The sequence below is a fragment of the Patiria miniata genome, unplaced genomic scaffold (genome assembly GCF_015706575.1).
Source record: "Patiria miniata isolate m_02_andy unplaced genomic scaffold, ASM1570657v1 HiC_scaffold_18, whole genome shotgun sequence".
Classification (NCBI taxonomy): Eukaryota; Metazoa; Echinodermata; class Asteroidea; order Valvatida; family Asterinidae; genus Patiria; species Patiria miniata.
This window is the reverse complement of record NW_024037056.1, coordinates 17,227,870-17,246,415: the sequence shown is the minus strand read 5'-3', so window position 1 is coordinate 17,246,415 and position 18,546 is coordinate 17,227,870. Positions and strand designations below refer to the sequence as shown.

General features: G+C 41.2%; 3 protein-coding genes across 3 annotated transcripts; 2 read left to right on the top strand and 1 right to left on the bottom strand.

The window, feature by feature from the left end:
* The first annotated feature begins 240 nt into the window (after positions 1–240).
* LOC119724943 (coiled-coil domain-containing protein 127-like) lies at positions 241–3,595 on the top strand. Its single transcript, XM_038196275.1, has 3 exons — positions 241–383; positions 851–1,004; positions 1,518–3,595. Exons 2-3 carry the CDS (start codon positions 887–889, stop codon positions 2,060–2,062), a joined length of 663 nt encoding a protein of 220 aa, XP_038052203.1. The 5' UTR covers positions 241–383; positions 851–886; the 3' UTR covers positions 2,063–3,595.
* On the bottom strand, positions 2,575–12,373 carry LOC119724941 (F-box only protein 9-like). Its single transcript, XM_038196272.1, has 12 exons — positions 12,207–12,373; positions 11,399–11,654; positions 10,601–10,884; positions 9,834–9,891; positions 9,216–9,333; positions 8,757–8,880; positions 8,055–8,218; positions 7,333–7,529; positions 6,162–6,280; positions 5,846–5,962; positions 5,362–5,441; positions 2,575–4,846 (listed from the first exon to the last, which is right to left on the bottom strand). Exons 1-12 carry the CDS (start codon positions 12,207–12,209, stop codon positions 4,738–4,740), a joined length of 1,629 nt encoding a protein of 542 aa, XP_038052200.1. The 5' UTR covers positions 12,210–12,373; the 3' UTR covers positions 2,575–4,737.
* A 1,488-nt stretch (positions 12,374–13,861) lies between these two features.
* LOC119725191 (calcium-dependent protein kinase 20-like) lies at positions 13,862–15,887 on the top strand. Its single transcript, XM_038196551.1, is given in 2 exon segments — positions 13,862–13,875; positions 13,960–15,887. Coding segments are annotated over 2 exon segments (1,170 nt in total). The 3' UTR covers positions 15,116–15,887.
* The last annotated feature ends 2,659 nt before the right edge of the window (positions 15,888–18,546 follow it).

The following is an 18,546-nucleotide window of genomic DNA, read 5'->3' as shown; positions in this document are numbered from 1 at the left end:
CAATTCGCGCTTAGTACACTGTTTTTCTTTAAATCATATTAAATTTATTCTTGAAGGGTTCTCGCCGATTTTCAAACGTTTTGTGTCCTATATCCCAAACAATTGTTGGACGAAATTTCAATTCAGTGCAATGTGTTTTTCCTGAGTTATCGTCTCCACAAAGTGTGTTTTATTTTTCACGTAAAGCCGACTTCGTTTGGGCGGCTCCGCGTTGACAGAAAGTACCAGTATTTGTGTAGCGCGCCCTCTTTTGGAAGAAATCAATGTTGGTAAAATGTACGGAAGTGGACTTACAGTTAATAGTAAAAACACTGTAACTTTGTAAAAAAAAAAAAAATTGGCATTAATTTTGTTCTTCAACGGTTTTCTTCGACTTTCAAAAGGTTTGTGTTGTATATCACGACCAATTATTGGACGCAATTTCTATTCAATTGCCGCAGTGTGTTTTTCTTGACTAACTTGAGTTATCGTCTCCACAATGAGTGCTTTATTTTTGTTCATGCGAGTTGAATTTGCGATTAGTACAAAAATAGTAGTGCACTGTAGTACACAATTGATCATAGGGGCAATAACATGTTATTGTTATTTTTAATGTATTTTTCATTGGAAACAGTGTTGCTAGCTTTTTTCCTCTTCATTAGAAGGAATCTGGGACTGAGAATCTGTTGCAGGATATCTTTGAAAATCAACATTTTTTAATGTAGGGGGCAGGGGGTTCTGCCAAAAAGATTCATGTTTTGTACGCTTTTGAAAAATGTTTAATAATTATGGAGACCCGGCCCTAAGACAAGTGAAAATGTCAAACAAACCTTGAATTCATCCCAGACGAATTTTAATCCTTGTCATCCAGGTTTAGTGAGACAAAGACTTCCTCTGCTCTGTAACCATGGAGTCCAATGATCTGAACTTCCCACCGACTGAAGAACCATTTGTAAAGAAGCTGAGCCGCATCGCCACTCAGTTGATTGTACCAGTCTTGTTGCCAGCATCAAGTGTGTTTGTGGGTATGTTATTCTTCAATGTAACAGCCACTGTTGCTAATTTACATGGGGCTTGATGCCTCTTGAAACTTGGTAGTACTTACAAAGAGTGTGCCATTGGGTTTAAGACTTCACAATCACATGTACAGTGGTGGATTTTGGAGGATTCGGGAAGGATCGCAGCGAAAATGGAAAGATTTCCATATACGAAGTTCACTACTTTTCCTCTGTATTGACTAACAAGCCCCCAGATAGCACTTTCATGTCATCAAAGTCAATTTGAGCAGTGAGAAAATACAAGCATTTTCTTAGAAATTACTTAGAATTTTTCAGTCCAATCTCATAGGGTTTGTACACAGGGTGTTGAGTGAACTTCGTATATGGAAATCTTTCCGCGTAAATTCCTGGGGAGCTGCATTTAATCATCTGTGCAAACTCACTATATTCAATAGTATGTGACAAGTTTGTTAATGACAAAAAGCATATTTTTAAAAGGCGTTGTTTTTCACAAGTTCTTTCTAATTTCACCTTGTGCAGGTTGGCTGGCCCAGCGGCGCATCAGCGTCCAGCTGAGCGAACTCCGTAAGGAGAAGCAGCAAGTTGACGACCTGAAGGAGAACATGGAATCCCTGCAAGCAGAGATGGAAGTCCTGATGAAGAAACGGGACGTCTACGAAGGCAACTTGGGCATTACGACCATCAAACGGCGTCAACTTCTGGAAGAGGCCATCCTGAAAGAGGAAGAAGAATCGACAGAGAAGATCCTGAAAGATCTTGAGGAACTCCGCCCGTTACTGAAACAGCGGCAAGACATCTACTGCAGCAGCTTGCGATCCCGGAGGAACCGCTGGAAGATCGAAGAGAAACTCAAGCGCATGACTTACGCCAAGCCGTACGACAAAGAGCTGGGCTTAAACAAGGGTATGCAGGACATTTTTCAGAACGACAAGACCTGTGGTCCAGAGACCAACGGCTGCCTGATGTGGGTGTACCTTGATTTCTGGAAGACCCAGGCCCAGCTTCTTAAATACAAGGAAGTGGCTTCTAGAATGAAATCAATCGATGAAACATTCACCCATTGAGTAACTGCACCTCATTTGAACATTGTGTGATGGAGTTTCCATCGTGAATATGTGATATGTCGCCTTTTTACCTGCGTTTCCGGTTATCCCATCCAACCTAGAAAAACATGCAGAACCAGATTCTGTTTATATAAAAAATAAATAAAAAATTAATTCCCCCCGACATCAATGGTCAGGTCCCCAGGTACCAGATTCCAATCCCCCCCCCCTTTATTTTTAATGGCTGACCAAGTTAGAAACCTTGGCCACATTTTAGCACAGAGTCCCCCCCCCCCTGCAAAATCTTGCATATGCCACTGTTTGTATTCATCATGTTTAAAAGGATTTCAAACTTTAAAATTGTGAACTGTGCCGTAGTCTTTCTAGTGATTTTTGAAATAATAATTCTGAAATCAAATATGTGTAGGTCTAATTTTTTGTAGATCTGACCTTTTACACTCTATAAGAAATAGTTGGGGAAAAAAGTGGGCAAAAACATCACCAGAAAATGGGATTCTCAAAGAAATTGAACATATTTCATAAAAATAATCATATTTATTCAACATGCTAACAGTGAAATTCCAGTTACCACATCGATCTACATGCATTTCAAACTTTTTTCTTGTCTTTATCAATGTACAATTGCATGATGTAACTACATATACATGAACATAAATCTACCCTCGCTAGCAAGGAGTAAAGATTACAGTTAATTAACTGATAACTGTCAAAATTCTGCCAAGTAATGCATGAAGTACATATGCACAAAGATAATGTACAATAGTGAGCATTTTTTTAAACTGTTGAAAGAAGACTTTAACAAAGTTACTTGGAGCAAAAGAACTGAATGAATGAACATTTTCTCAATTAGAAATATTTACATTGCTATACATATGCAGTGGGCTGAATAGTTCAGTTTTGCCAGAAAGACACTGTCAAGACATAGTGTTCACACCGTTTAGTTTAGGAACTGCAGATCACATCCTATACAGGGTGTAAGCGTAACTGTCAATTACAGATGTGGTGCGTAGTTCTGATTAAAATGCTTCTACAGCATGGCATTTATGTCTAAAATAAACACAAAAGAAATTTAAAAAACAAAGGCTTTTCCGCAGTTTGCGGAAAAGCCAAAAACACAAATTTCGTTACCAACCAAACAGCTTCACAGCCAAGATGTTTGCAATGTGCATAAAATTCGGCCCGTCATTGCAACCAAAATCAATTTAAAAATTAAATAAAGACAGCCATCCAATAATGAAAACTGTTCGTTAGTCCAATGCTTAACCCTTTAAGTTAGTTTCCCCAAAGCTGCACAAACTAAACATCCTGAATAAAATACAATTTGCTAATAAACCGTTAACTTACTACGTTGAAGTCAGATGGGCAAGTTTCTGCCCCAAACTACACAACTTTTTCTCTCTCGGAATTAAGAACATCAGAAACAGAGTACGATCTGAAACCTGTATAAGGTTTTCTTGATTATGTGCACAGGTAGATAGCATGTAAAACTGCAATGAATTTGAACTTGCGAATACATCACTTGATATAACACCTCGTAAGCAACATTTTTAGATTCAGAAACTCCAGTCCTTGATATGGCATTAAAAATAAAATAAAAATGTTAAAATAAAGATTTCAAACCGATGAAGATTTGTTTCTCTTCGGTGGTTCTGTTCCTGAACTCCCCCCCCCCCAAAAAATAGAAAAATAATGGACACCGTGCTCAAAGAGTACAGTGCACTTTTAGACCAATTTCACAAACCCTTTGTGCTTATATTGCCTTCAAAACTGAGCAAATTCTGTGTAAATGTATAGCGAAATTTCAAGACTGCTTAATGCATTTGTCAAGTATTTACATGATTATGAGTTGTTTGTACATTGCTTAGTACGCCATGGCAAAAAAAATTTGGATATGTTATCCATTTGTTCACGTATAAATTGTCATGATATGAATATGCATGAGTTACATAAAGTTCAGTAACTTGACTTTTCTTTTATACTGCTAAAAAGTGAACTTAAAAGAATAATTGCTGTTTGTCTTCACTATAATATCTAAATGTATATGTTTTCCTCTTTTTTTGTTGATAATGCGCATGATTTAAAAAAAAAACACAAAAAGGATACCAAATCACTCAGTAAAAACAATGATACATTTTTAACACAATTGGTTGCTATGGTCTCAACCAAGCAGGTCTGAACTAATTTGTTGCTAAGGCATTGACCAATCAGCAGTCAGGGTTCAAAACGTGATTGGGGTCTCCCTATTAATTGACCAATCGGCAGCCAGGATGCAAAATTTGGTGGGGTCTGTTTTTTTAATGACCAATCAGCAATGAGGATACAAAGTTTGTTAGGGGTTTTCCTTTTGATTGACCAATCAGCATTGATCCTGCAAAGTTTATTTGGGGTGTGGCTTTTAACTGACCAATCGGCAGTGAGGATGCAAAGCTTGGCGTGGGTCTTGCTTTAATTGACCAATCGGCAATGATGATCCAAGGCTTTGTTGTGGTCTCAATTGTTTTTTAACCAATAAGCAGCGGGAATGCAAAGCTTAATGGGGGTCTGCCTTTTAACTGACCAATCAGCAGTGAGGATGCAGGCTTGTAAGGGGTTTTCCTTTTGATTGACCAATCAGCATTGATCATTCAAAGCTTGTGTGGGGTGTTGCTTTTAACTGACCAATCAGCAGCGAGGATTTACAGTGGTTTCTCCGAGGTCTTGGTGTAGCTTTTGACTCGGGAGAATATCAGCGGCTTGAATTTCTTCTCGACTTCAAAATCGGTCACGGTGGTCCTTCCAGTGGGCCTGTGGGTACAGACAGTAAACTAGGATTCGAACCAAGGACCCTGAAATGCTATTCAAGTGGTGCAAGCACTAAGCTATCAAGCCCTGGATAGAGTTCTCTCAAAATGACGATATACTGATCAGATATTTTGATCACCGAGGCGAAACACAAGTGCGTCCATAGCAGTCTATATTTTCTGAAATCAGTCAGTTGATTATTGGAAATCACCCACATTTCTTGATTTCTTCTAAATGACAGCAAGCCAGATGGAATAATTTCACGGAGTGTTTAGTACCAGTACGATCTTTAATCCAAGTAAGCTTATTGATTGTAATTCAGTAGGTTATTTTTGGGATAAATGCAAATGATCTTATACATGACTTTAACTGGTGTGCATGAGGCAAGTGTTCTTAAAATTTTTGCACAATTTCCATTTTTTTCATTGAGAGGTTAATCCTGAATCCTGCTGTAATATTCCCCCCTCTCCACCAAGCGACCTCCTTCTCTTAAAGCAAAAAATCCAGTGCAGACTTACCTATGGTGTGTATGACAGCTGTACGAACGCCAATCAAGCTTGAAGTTTGGCCGGTGGCCGCACGCGTGCAGGATGAACTCCTGCAACAAAAATATTTTGAAAGAGCAGTTCAAATGTTGGCATGCATCTTGCACACTAAGCCTAGTAGGGGTGTGCATCTGAACTGGCATTACATTGGCATGACAGGTAATCCTATAGGATAGCACTGCCCGGCTCAAAAATGAATGCGTGTCAGTGGGTCAGTCAGTGTGATAGGTACAAAGAGTGCATTAGGCTGGCCATCTATAGACCTTTATCATATGCCGCCATTTCGGTCATGTTCCCTGTATCCAATAACAACACTGAATGATAATATTTTTTGTGCGAAAAGGCACCAGACTATTTTTCCATCCAGCCTCGCTTTGGTTACGTTGATTTGAATGGGAAAAAAATCAAGATGGCCGCAACATGATAATGGTGTATTGCGTAGGCACTTTCAACTCACTACGTAAAAAATGTGTTCCGTGTCCATCTTGGCGTTCATGTTGCGCTTGTAGCGTATGTAGCGACGGAGATGGTTGTCGTACACTTTGTTGTTCTCTCTCCGCAGTACACCGGTGACCTGGGTACCAATGAAAAGTAGATCAAGTGACCTATGACATCACTTGTGAGAGTCACTGAAATGGATCTTACGACTGATGAGTTTCTTAAGATTGCATTGCCCTTAGTTATTCTATTTTTTATACACTGGGAGACCATTTTAATATAATTCGCAACATGACGGACGGATTTTTATGAAAAACAAGAATTTTACAACGAACCATGTCACCGTCAAGCCGGTATTTGCCAACCACCACGCTCTGCAGAGATGTAGTCTGGTTCCGCAACTTGCTCACTATCAGCTTGGGCTCCTCTGGGGCGCTGTACATCAACATGGTGCCTGAAATAGGACATCCATGAAGGGCTTAAAAACATAAAGTTAAGGCCCAAAAAAAAAGTCTTCGGTTTCTGGTATGGAGCTTGCCCAAAAAGTGGTGCGGCGACGCGGCTTTTTTTTCTTCTTTTACCTGATTTTTTTTGCCTCAAATGTCGGCTGATGACTGCAAATGGTGCCCGACTAAACTTAGTACAAATATATGGGAGTCCAGAGAGGCCACATAAAGCTTATTCTCGATCATAACCCCATCCAAAAACACATTAAAATTGTGCAGCAGCAGGATTCCAGTCAAACCAGTGCGTTTGGCGGTTTTGAGACATCATCTTTTATTGAAAAAAAAACCTTTTTTTATTTTGCCGACGCGCATGGCTACGGCAAAGCGCGCGCATACCAGAAACCGGAGACTTTTTTGGGGGGGCCTAAGATCTCATTGACCAAAAAAGATCATTCATTTACAATAATGGAAGTATATGTACAAAAGCAGTGCCAAAATAAAACAAAAACATTAACTTACAAGTCAAATACAAGGTGATTTTCATCCGCCCTTCAACTTTGCCCCTCCCCCAGTCTCTTTGCCCCTCCCAGACCTCACTTACAATTAGAAAATGGCCCAACTTACCTGTAGCACTCCACTATGTAAACCCCTCCCCTTTTCTCTCCCCCCCCCTTTTCCTGCTTACATCTTGGAAGAGCACGACTTACAGGAGCTACTCAATATGAAAACCCTCCCATTTCCCCTTTGCCCCTCCCACTTACATCAGAGAACAGCCTGAAACATCTATAGTGAAACCCCTCCCCTTTTTCTCTTTGCCCCTCCCCTAAACATCTGATGTCTGCAATTAAACCCTCCATTTTTTACTTCCTTTGCCCCTCCCACTTACATCAGGAAAGAGCCTGGCATGCCGTGAAATCCCTCCCATATTCCCTAGGGTCTGTACAGCTCATCAACATCAGCCTCCCCTTCCTGAAGTAGGCGTTCCTGTTTATGTAGAGGCCCTCCCCTTCCTAGCATGCCATCAAGCCCCTCCCCTTCCCCGTTTGCCCCGCCCACTTACCATCAGGGAAGAGCCTGACGTATCTGTAGTACTCCACCATGTGCCAGGGTCTGTACAGCCCGTCATCGTCAGCCTCCCCCTTCCTGAAGTAGGCGTTCCTGCTGATGTAGACGCCGTTGTAGTTTGGGTGTGGCCTCTCCAGGAACATCTGACGCCAGGTAGCATACTCCTTTGTCAGACAACAGCGGCCGAACACGCTGCGCAAACGACAAAACCAAATACGCCGACGCCATTAATGTAGTGAAGTCCATCTCAAGTCAATAATAACAAGTAGGTAAGGTTGGTAAGGCCAAAAAAAAGTCTCCGGTTTCTGGTATGGAGCTTGCCCAAAAAGTGGTGCAGCGACGCGGCTTTTTTTTTTTTACCTGACTTTTTTGCTTCAAATGTCGGCTGATGACTGCAAATGGTGCCCGACTAAACTTAGTGCAAATATATGGGAGTCCAGAGAGGCCACATAAAGCTTATTCTCGATCATAACCCAATCTAAAAACACGTTAAAATTGTGCAGCAGCAGGATTCCAGTCAAACCAGTGAGTTTGGCGGTTTTGAGACATCATCTTTCATTGAAAAAAAAACTTTTTCATTTTGCCGACGCGCATGGCTACGGCGACGCGCGCGCATACCAGAAACCGGAGACTTTTTTTTTTGGCCTAAGGTAAAGGTTACTCCAATTCTTTTCTGTTCGGCATGACTCAATATTAATGTAAAACAAGTGTATTTACCCAAGGCATGCACGGTGCCAGAGAGAAGGGTCCCTGGCGCAGACGTAGAACCCACGGCAGACGGAGGATAGAAGCTCCAAGGAGCGCAGGTCCAGGTCACTGGATACCACATAGCGGAAGATGTAGAGCAGTAACTCCACGGGCAAGGCCGAGATGTGGGTACTCTGCAATCAAGACAATCAAGACAACATCAGCAGTGAGAAATATCCATCAAAAGCTATGAGTAGTCATAGTTGAATATTCCTCACGGGCAAGGCTGAGATGTGAATACTCTGCAATCAAGACAATCAAGACAACACTAGCAGTGAGAAATATCATCTTAAGCTATGAGTAGTCATAGTTGAATATTCCTCACGGGCAAGGCCGAGATGTGAATACTCTGCAATCAAGACAATCAAGACAACACTAGCAGTGAGAAATATCATCTTAAGCTATGAGTAGTCATAGTTGAATATTCCTCACGGGCAAGGCTGAGATGTGAATACTCTGCAATCAAGACAATCAAGACAACACCAGCAGTGAGAAATATCCACCAAAAGCTGTGAATTTGAATTGTCCTTGGTAGAACGTAGAACTACAGTTTAACTGGTCTACTTAAATACTCTGGACCAGAATACTAAGGGCTGGTTTCATTGCTGGCATGGAATATAAGTCAACTCTGCTGTAACTATAAAGCTCTATGAAGCTCTTGGGGGCTCTTACCGTCTGCTGAAACCCTGGTTCGCAGTGTGACTTGATGTCATTGGTGGTGAGAGCACACAGCTCCGATTCCAGCTCCTCCATTCCATCAGGATCCGCATCACTCGACTGTCCGTCGTCGTCATAGCTACAAAACAGGGATGAAGAAGAGAACATTTTATGTTACAATTTCTACCCACGGGAAATTTTTCTTAACCATATTCAATAACGGTTTTCTTTTGAACGATATCAATTTAAACGGAATTATTTCACAGGGTATTTGGAACTACTCCTATCTTCACTTTGAGCAAGGATTTTCTCGTTAAAATCGCTACGTACGTTTTCGGGTAGTTGCAAATATTCCTACATACATTTAAATTCAGTCGAGCTAAGCTGTGATAAATTAGTGGTTTGCCAAAAAATACACTCCAGTTCACAAAAACTATGAACATTTTGATACCGAGAATCTGTGGTGCTACCCACCCTTCCTGTATGTCATTGTCTGCGTCGTCGTCCTTCATAGGCTGGCTGATGGTGTAGTCAGTGATCCTGGACTCTACATCCGGAACTAGCTGAATGGCATGACGGTACTTGCAGATCGCTGGAGACAGACGAGAACATTTCAACGTGAATAACCAATTACAAAAGGATTTGGAGAAATTTGGAGGATCAAGGATGCATGCAAACAAGTGGGAACAGGGGGTTAGTGATAATGGCTACTCCTCTACCCTCCTTGTGTTTGATCAATCACAAACAGTCAAAAATTCAATCCAATTCGCCTGCCGTGCCTTTAACACAGGCTAGTCACCAACAGTCAGATCATGTTTCTTGTAGGCACCATGACAGTCAAATTACATCAACAGACAGGTGACTGGTAGGCACAGCTGGCTTATCAATCTCCTACAGTCAAAGCATGGCTATATCAGGTCTTGTAACAATCACAGCAATTCAATCCTGCTTTAGGAAGGCAGGGAGCATTCAACTGTTCAAAACAGTCACTTGATTGATTTTGACTGCTGGCCTGGCCTTGTTGAAATTGCCAGCCAGAGAGGAAGGGTTAATGATTTCGCAAAGATCAAACACTCTTTACATGATCTGTACCTTCTGTGAGATTCCCGTGTCTCTCAGCATTGACACCTTGGATGAAAAGCTCCTTGGCCTGAAATCAAAGAAAGAGATTCAGAGAATGGACAACTTTTCTGCTTCAGAATACAGACGTAACTAGAGAGGTTTCCCCTGTACAAACAATGGGTGTATTATTGGTATGGAAAAAAATTACAGATCAAATAAATTCTTTATGATTTTTTTTTTATTTTAGCATGAAAAAGATTGGAATTTGGTTAAAAGGACAAAGGAAAACACAAAGCATTGTCCTCGAGAGTATAGTAAAACAAGAGTGTGTGCACGTGCGCATGACGTGGGGCCGCTGGAACACGCATTTGGCATTGGAAAGGCGCATGTTTTGCTGCCCACGTGCAAAATGGGCATAACCCTTTAGTCACTGTCGCGCCTGAAACCGCTTGGTACTCTTATGGTTTTAGTTTGATTCTTTAGTGAATAAACACAATGTAACACAATGTAACACAATGTAACACAATGTAACACAATGTAACACAATGTAGCACAATGTAATACAATGTAACACAATGTAATATAATGTAACGCAATGTAACACAATGTAACACAATGCAACACAATGTAACACTATGTAACACAATGTAACACTATGTAACACAATGTAACACAATGTAATACAATGTAACACAATGTAACACTATGTAACACAATGTAACACAATGTAATACAATGTAACACAATGTAGTAGAGGTGCTAATGTGTTAAGGATGGCAACATGATGAGTCCTTCACCTTCATCTCAATGGTTTCTTCTTTGTCAGGCTGCCTGTTGGCGTTGCTGTCTTCTTTGTACCCTGTGGCTTTCTCTTTTGCGGCAGGTGCTTGTTGCTGTTGTTGTTGGTGCTGCTGTAGCTGCTGCTGTTGTTGTCTGTTGGTTCCCACGCCGACGGCACCAGACTGCTTACCCTGTGCGTCACTGGATGCTGGTTTGGGGTCATCGACCACAAAAAATGGGCTGACAGCGGGCTGAGCTTCGGTCGATGACCGCTGGGGATGGACGTCTTTGTCCACTACAGCTGAAATTGAAAAAACGAAATTTGTTTAATTCAGATTTTGGGTTTTGTTATCGTGGACTCTCCTCCAACCCCTCACTCCCAAATGTCTGCGGAACTTTCTTAAAATGTGTTTTTGACCAAAATGCTTCAAAACTGGAATGATGCACAACTCAAGTAATAAAAATGTGACACAAGTGGAGTTATGACATTGCGCAAAGTTTCATGAAATTTGCTGCAAGCCTAACTGTGGGTATTGTCAGAGGATTTCAAAGCACACCATGGCCGTGCAAAAACTACAACAATATTGGGGGGGGGGAGGGGGGCTGGGCATCATTTGACGAGCGCTGTTAAAAAACAGGGCCGACTTATTGTCTGGCAGCCAATAATATTTTTTTTTAATTCAATTTTTTGCATGAAAAAATTCAACAACTAAGCGTCGGTGGATTTTTTTGTTGGATGTCTCATTCAAAAGTGAACTTTCTAGAAAAATAGCAAAAGCTTTTCATTTTTTCTCCTTTATTCTTATTTAACTCACCTACAGGTGGACGGCTTGGAGTAGGGGTAACAGCCGATGGGCGGGGCGATTCCCGCCCCTGATCGCCAGCTGGGGACTTATCCTTCTTGCCCGCTGAGCCCCCAGTGCCGGCCTGCAACTCTTCCCGCCAGCGTCTACGGAAGCTGCTCAACTGCTCCTCCAGGTTCTGCCCTTCATCCGGAGGATCCTCCTCTTGTTCCTCCACCTCTGCGTCGTCTTGAAAGCTCTCGCGTCGGATAAAGTGCTCTTGGTTAGCCTGATTTTTAGAGCAGTAGCGTGGGAAAAAATGTTTGAAGTGACAGCAACCTTATCATAAAACTTACATAATTACTTGCAATTCACTTAAATTGTATAAATTTTAAAATGAAGGAATTAGTTACTTTTAGGCCCCTGCTGTTTTGTTGTTGCTAATTTCATGGAACTTGGAAGTCAATGGTTGTGCATTCATGATCCAGTTGGTTCTCTGCCCTAAACTTCGCAACCCCCACTTAAAGTTAAATGACCACCCCCTCCCTTCAAAATTCATGAACCCCCCCCCCCCACCCCATGTCACCCCACCCACTCCCACTCCCCCCCCCCCAAAAAAAAAAACATCACACAAATAACCTAAATAAGCCTAAATACACGATTCAAAACAATGTCGGAAAATACGATGGGTCGAATATACAATAACATTTAACAGTGTGCAATTTTGCAGATGGGCAAGGCAATTAACTCTGGGGCGAAATGACAATCAAAACAAATTGATTTTTTTCAATGGCTATGCGTTCTCGTTATTATTTGAGTATTTTTCGTATTCTGAACGAACCATTGTAACGGTACGGTCTCCCTGACCACTTCAGGCCTCGCAATCTCGGTCAGAAAAGCGTGTAATGCAGTTAGAGAACTCCAAAAACCTTAAAAATGCAGCCATATTTCGCCTTCTGTCTGCCGAGGGTCGTCCAAAACAGTACATTTTTGCTCGTTGACCCGAAGTCTAGTATCCAAATTCGGTATGCGTTATGTGTAAAGGTACATTTACAGGATACCGGGAATCTGACTAAATACATTTTCTTATTAGTGTCATGCAAGAGGGCGCTATCCACAAAACTATAAAAAAAAAAAAAGGATGAAAATTCACGGGAGATGGTGGACGGATCCTGCAGTATATCTTGGCTTATCTCTTTCTAGGTGACTTTATATGAGTTTGAAGAAATGAAGAACTGAATATAACATAAGGCTCCCTAAGGATCAAATCTTGGTTTGGGGGAAAGGGCAGCTTCGAACGAGGCAGGGTCTGCGTCTGAGACTCGCCTCCTTTCGTAGTTCTAGAGGTAGCTGCACACGGTGCTCCCATGTTTAATTTTTCCTGAGATGCTTTCTTCTGGATGCCAGAGCATCTTCCCGGCAAGTTGAGGAATTTTATTCTTGGAAGGCAGGCTGGTGCGTTTGTAAAGCCAAATCACACGAGGCATTTTTATCGGCATATTGAAGGCAACCAAATTATTTCAAGGGAACGTGACTTCTTTTTGCCGACAGTACTGTTGTAAGAACCTTCTTGAAAATGAAAAAAAAAGTGTTTGATGATGACAAGGATAAGCCTCAACTGGCAGAGAAAACAACTAAAGGCAGAAAGAGGTTCATATAGGAAGGAAAAACAGAACTTACCAATTACTGAATGGATTGAAGAGGTCATCTGACGTTCCAATTAACTTTCTCTCGCCGCCAATAGAATAGCAGCAACGTATGATGCTGAGGAGGGGGGGGGGGGTGCCGCTGGGGAGGGGGGCACAGGGGGCACTCGGTGGGTTTTAATGAACAGCTAAAAATAATTCCTGCCGTACATCCTGCTCAGTAGCATATCCAGATTTTTCTGTGCCACGGTGGGCAAAATTGCTCAGTGTATCAATTTTGAACTTTAAACTGATTTCTTTTTTTCAATGACGCCGTCAAACTGTCGCTGGGGAGGAGGTATGGGTGGGATGGGTTGGGGGGGGGGGGAGTTGCCTCCGCTGGATACGCCACTGGGAGGGGGTGTGAGGGGGAAACTTTCCCTACAATTTTGAAACTCCAAGTCACTTAAAAACCTCAGTAAACTCTAGCTCAGCCTAATTAAGAGGACATTATATCCCGTGGGCATAACTCGATAACAAAACGTCGGTGGATTTTGATTGTTCGATGTCTCATTCAAAAGTAACTAACTTTCGTATTGTTGGGAAAATAGCAATTGAATTTTTTTTTTAAAATATGGCGAAATAACATTTACATGGGGAACATTAATAACTCTACATGCACTACTTTGAAAGAGTGCTTGTTTTTTGTCTTTGTTTGTCTCGTAAACCTTTGCGCTTTCAGACAAATTATGCAAATGCGCGCGTACTTCGACATTCGAACGCAGACGCGGCAGCACTCAATGCGCGTTTCCACCATATCAGAAGAATAAAATAGTTTCTTTCCTGAGATAAAAGCATATCCAGCTTCAAAATGACGACAAAAAGGTGAGTTCCAGAAAAATACAAGATAACTCTTTACACTTATTTCCCTTTCCTAACTTGAGACGAATTCTTGTTTCTCTATCATAGAATAGATCATGAAACTATTTTGCTGAATAATTTCTGATTAAACAGATTAGAGAAAAAGATGGTGGAGGATGTTGCCATGGCAGCAAGAGTTGGCGAGGAAAGGTTTTCCTCCTCTTCCCAATGCTCCTCTGCCTCCAACAAGTCCTTAAATACTGGCACCTCCCCATCTAAGCCAGCCTCCTCTACTCCAACTCCTCCTCAGAAGTCACCCCCTGATCCCAGGGCAAGAGCTTCTCTGAGACCCAAGAAGTCTCCATCTCAAGACAAGCCCAAGAAATCCGGCTTCTACATGTACAACGGGTATCCTTCCTATCTTGGGAGCCGTCTTTACCAGTGCAGGGACATCGAGCCAGAGCTGGATATCCTGGGACAGTGGGTGGAGCTTGGATCTGGCGAGACCGGAACCGTGCGTCTTGTGCGCATCCCGTCTGAGAGCAACAAACTCGTTGCTGTTAAGATCATCCAAGGACATGATCCAGAGGCGAGATTCCAGAAGGAAGTTGATGCCCTCCACATCGTGGACGGTCATCCGTCCTTCCCTCAGCTGATCGGCGTTCTTGAACAGTCTCCATTCCGCTGCATCCTGGAAGAGTTTGTCGGCAACGACTTCATCCCTGAGAGTATCACCTTGGAGGATGTTCTGAGAAATCAGAAAGTCGCTGCCTCTGATATTCCTCACAGTGACTGGTTTCAGATTGCTCAGGACATAGCTGATGGGATGAACTACTTCCATAAGTTGGAGTACCTTCACGTCAACCTCAAGCCTGAGAACATCCTCCTGTATACCACTGATGGCAACTGGAAAGGATGGAGAGCCAAGATCTGCGATCTTGGCGACTGCACCTTTGCAAGACTCCCTCCTACGATCCACTCCACCCCTGAGATCAGAGCCACTGCAGAATCAGCTGCTAAGCCCTTTGTAGCACCCGAGGTGCTTCGTGATGAGACCCCATTCACACTGGCTGCCGACGTCTACGCCTTTGGAAGAATCCTCCGTGCCGTCGGAAAGCGAGCCAAGATTGCCTCCCTTGATCACATCGGCAAGAAATGCTCCCGCAAGACTGCTCGCCAGCGTCCCAGCATCGACAAGGTCTGCAGTATGCTGAAACGCCCCTCCTCTCCGAAGAGCACTCAACATAGCATCCACACAGCATGAAGCAAAACTGCCAGTTAGCAGCGCCCTCCACTGATTCAGTTAGGAAAGTGGCAGGCAAAAGTCAGATCAGTGCACACTTAGTTTCCCAAGGACACTGAGCTGAACCACTAAACTTGCCAAATGTTAAATGCCTTTCTCCATGAATACATTTCAAATGTTGATGAGAGCAATTTGAAGTGTGAAGTGCCCTGCAGATTTCAAAACTGGAGTCAATGTACAATATTATATGCGAAAACTTGGGGATTTTTTTCTTCAAAATCAAACCGAAATTTATATCAACTTTTTTTTCTACTTGTCAATACCAAATGGAAAAAATTACCAACTTTGCTTCAATATTTTTAAATGCAAGAATAGATAATATTTTTATACTGCATTTTAATGGTATTTTATTGATCGTCAAAACATTCATGAATTTCAATATGAAATTTATAATTGACATTAATCATGGAACTTTTTTTGTTAATTTATGCTGGACAGTTTCTGCACCTTCACTATGGCTGCACATTATATTTTTGTATTGAAACGAAGATGAAATATTTGTAACGTGGTTTGATGCCAAAGAAATTTAAATTCCCAATAAATATCCCTTCAAATACACTTTCAAATTAGATATTCTGGTTACTCATAGATCACTGAAATAATTTTTTGTGCCAAAAAAATTCAGATGATCATGTAAAATTTGTTACACATCTAATAAACATTTGATATTTTGATATTTCTTGATATTTTTGATATTTTTTTGATATTTTGAAATAAAACAAAAACAATATGAAAACTCAAGAACAAAGTGTGTGGTTAATTTTCTTGCCTCATGTGTCTGAAACAGTTTTCTAAACATATATAAAGGCCTATATTAGCAAATTTTAAAGGATTCCAAAAGTTCACCATTATTACGGAAGAGGCAAAACAAGGTTAACAAAAAAAGATGATACATTTTTGAAGAACGACGATGTTCATGGACTGTCAATGGCGCAATAAAATTGTGCATCCCAGAATTCTTCAAGAAATTCGGTACCTTTGTTAAATATTATCGTTAACATCTTGGCAGCACAATACACAGAAACAGAGGACATTATTTGAGTGACCCCTATGTTACGCAATTGCTCATGGATGGAAGAAGGGGCGAAGTTTAAGAAGACAGCAGGGAACAAAGGGGTATAGCTGCGTATGTGGGAGGGAATATCAAGGGGATACAGAGGAAAACCTGTCATTGAAACTGAAAAGCCGCAAGAAACGACTTTGGCCAGATTAAAGAGTATGGATAACACATAGGCAAATGAAACGCACGAACGAACAAGTTCGGTAACGAGACTTAACAGGGGGGGGGGGGTATGAACAATGACAATTCAAAGAAATACTATGCCTTTTAATAACTTTTCCAGTTTGGGAAGCATCATTCGTTTTAGGGGTGTATTTGTGAGAAATTAAAAATCAAAGTCGCTCTATTTGGCAATGATGGAGTGGAGGGGTCATTATTTTTTTTTTCTCAATGGCGATGGGCTTCAGGACTACTTTTATTGGTGGTCATCTTTGGAGGGAAATATCAAACAAAAGCCATGGGTTAACCCACAAAAACAATGAACAAAAGGTGAAGAGGGCGAGTCAAACTTGAATTTGATGATGTTGAACACCTGTGAGAGTTGTATCACCCCCCCCCCCCTCCCTCCCATTTTTTTTTGAAGTGGGGCATTTATCATACTAAAGTTGTCTATGAGAATATATTTTCTAGTCTGCACCGGGTACTTGCTGAATCAGGTGTGCACAAAAGCGCGGTCCATCGTCACCAAAATCTTGCAAGAATGACGAATTATCCGAATTAAGGCGTTCAATCCAGCTTTTCCCTTCTTAACCTCGAAATGCAGTAACAGATGATGCCTACGCGATAGCGATAATACCGATTTGCGATCTTGTGATAGTACTCAGCCTAAACCATCCTAGCCGTCTTATCTCTACGGACGGCGGATCATAATGATGTAGATTTTGGCCGGACGAAAAAAAAAACGATTTCAAAACCTGTGGGGAAATCACGAAGTAGACGGGATTAATTTTGGAGATTTAGAAAAAAGTGGGTCAGCAGAACTCGATCCAATATTGATAGGGGAATTTGGGAATCGAATGGAATTATAATGTGAAACCGATGGGTATTCTGGTGTATACAAAAAAAAAATTCGAGACTCTTTTCTAAGAGATAAAGAAATATCATGAGATCCGAGATAGAGATTTGTTTTTAAAGTTGGTTAGCTTCTGAAAAGCCGGTTTTTTTGGTCAGGAATTATTAAGAGGGGGGTTACCCCCCCCCCCCCCCCAGGAAAAAAGAAAGTACAACCGGGCCGGTTCCGTACTTGAGCCTAAAATATAGCAATACAACGTATACACTTTTTTCCGACGACAAAACTCATTCAAGTGTTACAATAATTTTATTGTGTTGAGTGAACCACCATTGTTAAATTATTAAAATTTATGACAAAGTGACGAATAAATCATGACGAATATTTTGGCAAACAAAATGTTTCAAAATAATTTACGAAATCTGGTATCCCAAATATTAATACATTTTTAATGACTATGGAGAATAGAACCAGTCTAAGCTTACCGTACCCCTTTACTTCACTGACAAGGTCAAAAGAAAACAAAATCAAGTGAGAACCTCCTGGGAAACTAAATACACCGTTGTTCATGAAAAGAAGCTCAAATGTAATGAACTGGGGCAAGATTGGGAGAAATAAAAAAAATAATGGTGGGAGAATTCGGAGATTTCAAAATCCGGTTATCCAATTTTTTTTTCAAACTGGATAACGCTTATCCGATTTCACCGGAAGTTCCCCTTCAGCTTACAGTCATGCCGACAAAAAGTGTGGTGCTGCATCAAATGTCCTCCACAGAGGCTTGGTATTGTTTGCGAGATTTATTGACCACTTGTCTTTCCAAAAACACTCAAACTGGATAGGAAGTCTCTGATCAGTCGAATGAGGCTATTCAATAACCAAGAAGATCGCTAGCGAGTGACTGTGGTCACAATCAGAGACCACGCAGCAAATTGGGGGATGTTCCAGATATTTCCTTTAGCTTGTGTCACAAAAAATGGAAGGCTTCATTTTTTAAGGTTAGTTTTCAAAATGGGGTTGGAAAATCCAAACCGAAGAGCAGAATTCAAACTGAAATTTTTTTTAAAATCGCGATTGTAATCCCACCACTACATAAATTTGCCTTAAGGCACCCCTAGAATACCAATGTCATTGTTTTATAAAAACTGTATTGATAACAAACATCTTTATGGTAAAACTTCAGGATTTCCATATTTCAAAGGGGATTCTTTATGAAATCCTAAAATCTGGAAAAAAAATCCTGACAAAAAAAATCTAAAATCAGGACGAATCCTGACAATAAATCCGGAAAAGACCAAAAAACCTCACTGAATGAAGATTAGTACC

Coding starts and splice junctions, on each gene's coding strand:
- LOC119724941 (XM_038196272.1), bottom strand. Junction 9,892..10,600: donor AAGAAACCATTGAGATGAAG/GTGAAGGACTCA, acceptor CTTTGATTTCAG/GCCAAGGAGCTTTTCATCCA. Junction 5,442..5,845: donor CGGAACACATTTTTTACGTA/GTGAGTTGAAAG, acceptor TTTTTGTTGCAG/GAGTTCATCCTGCACGCGTG.
- LOC119724943 (XM_038196275.1), top strand. CDS start 887: ATGGAGTCCAATGATCTGAACTTCCCACCGACTGAAGAACCATTTGTA. Junction 1,005..1,517: donor AGCATCAAGTGTGTTTGTGG/GTATGTTATTCT, acceptor CACCTTGTGCAG/GTTGGCTGGCCCAGCGGCGC.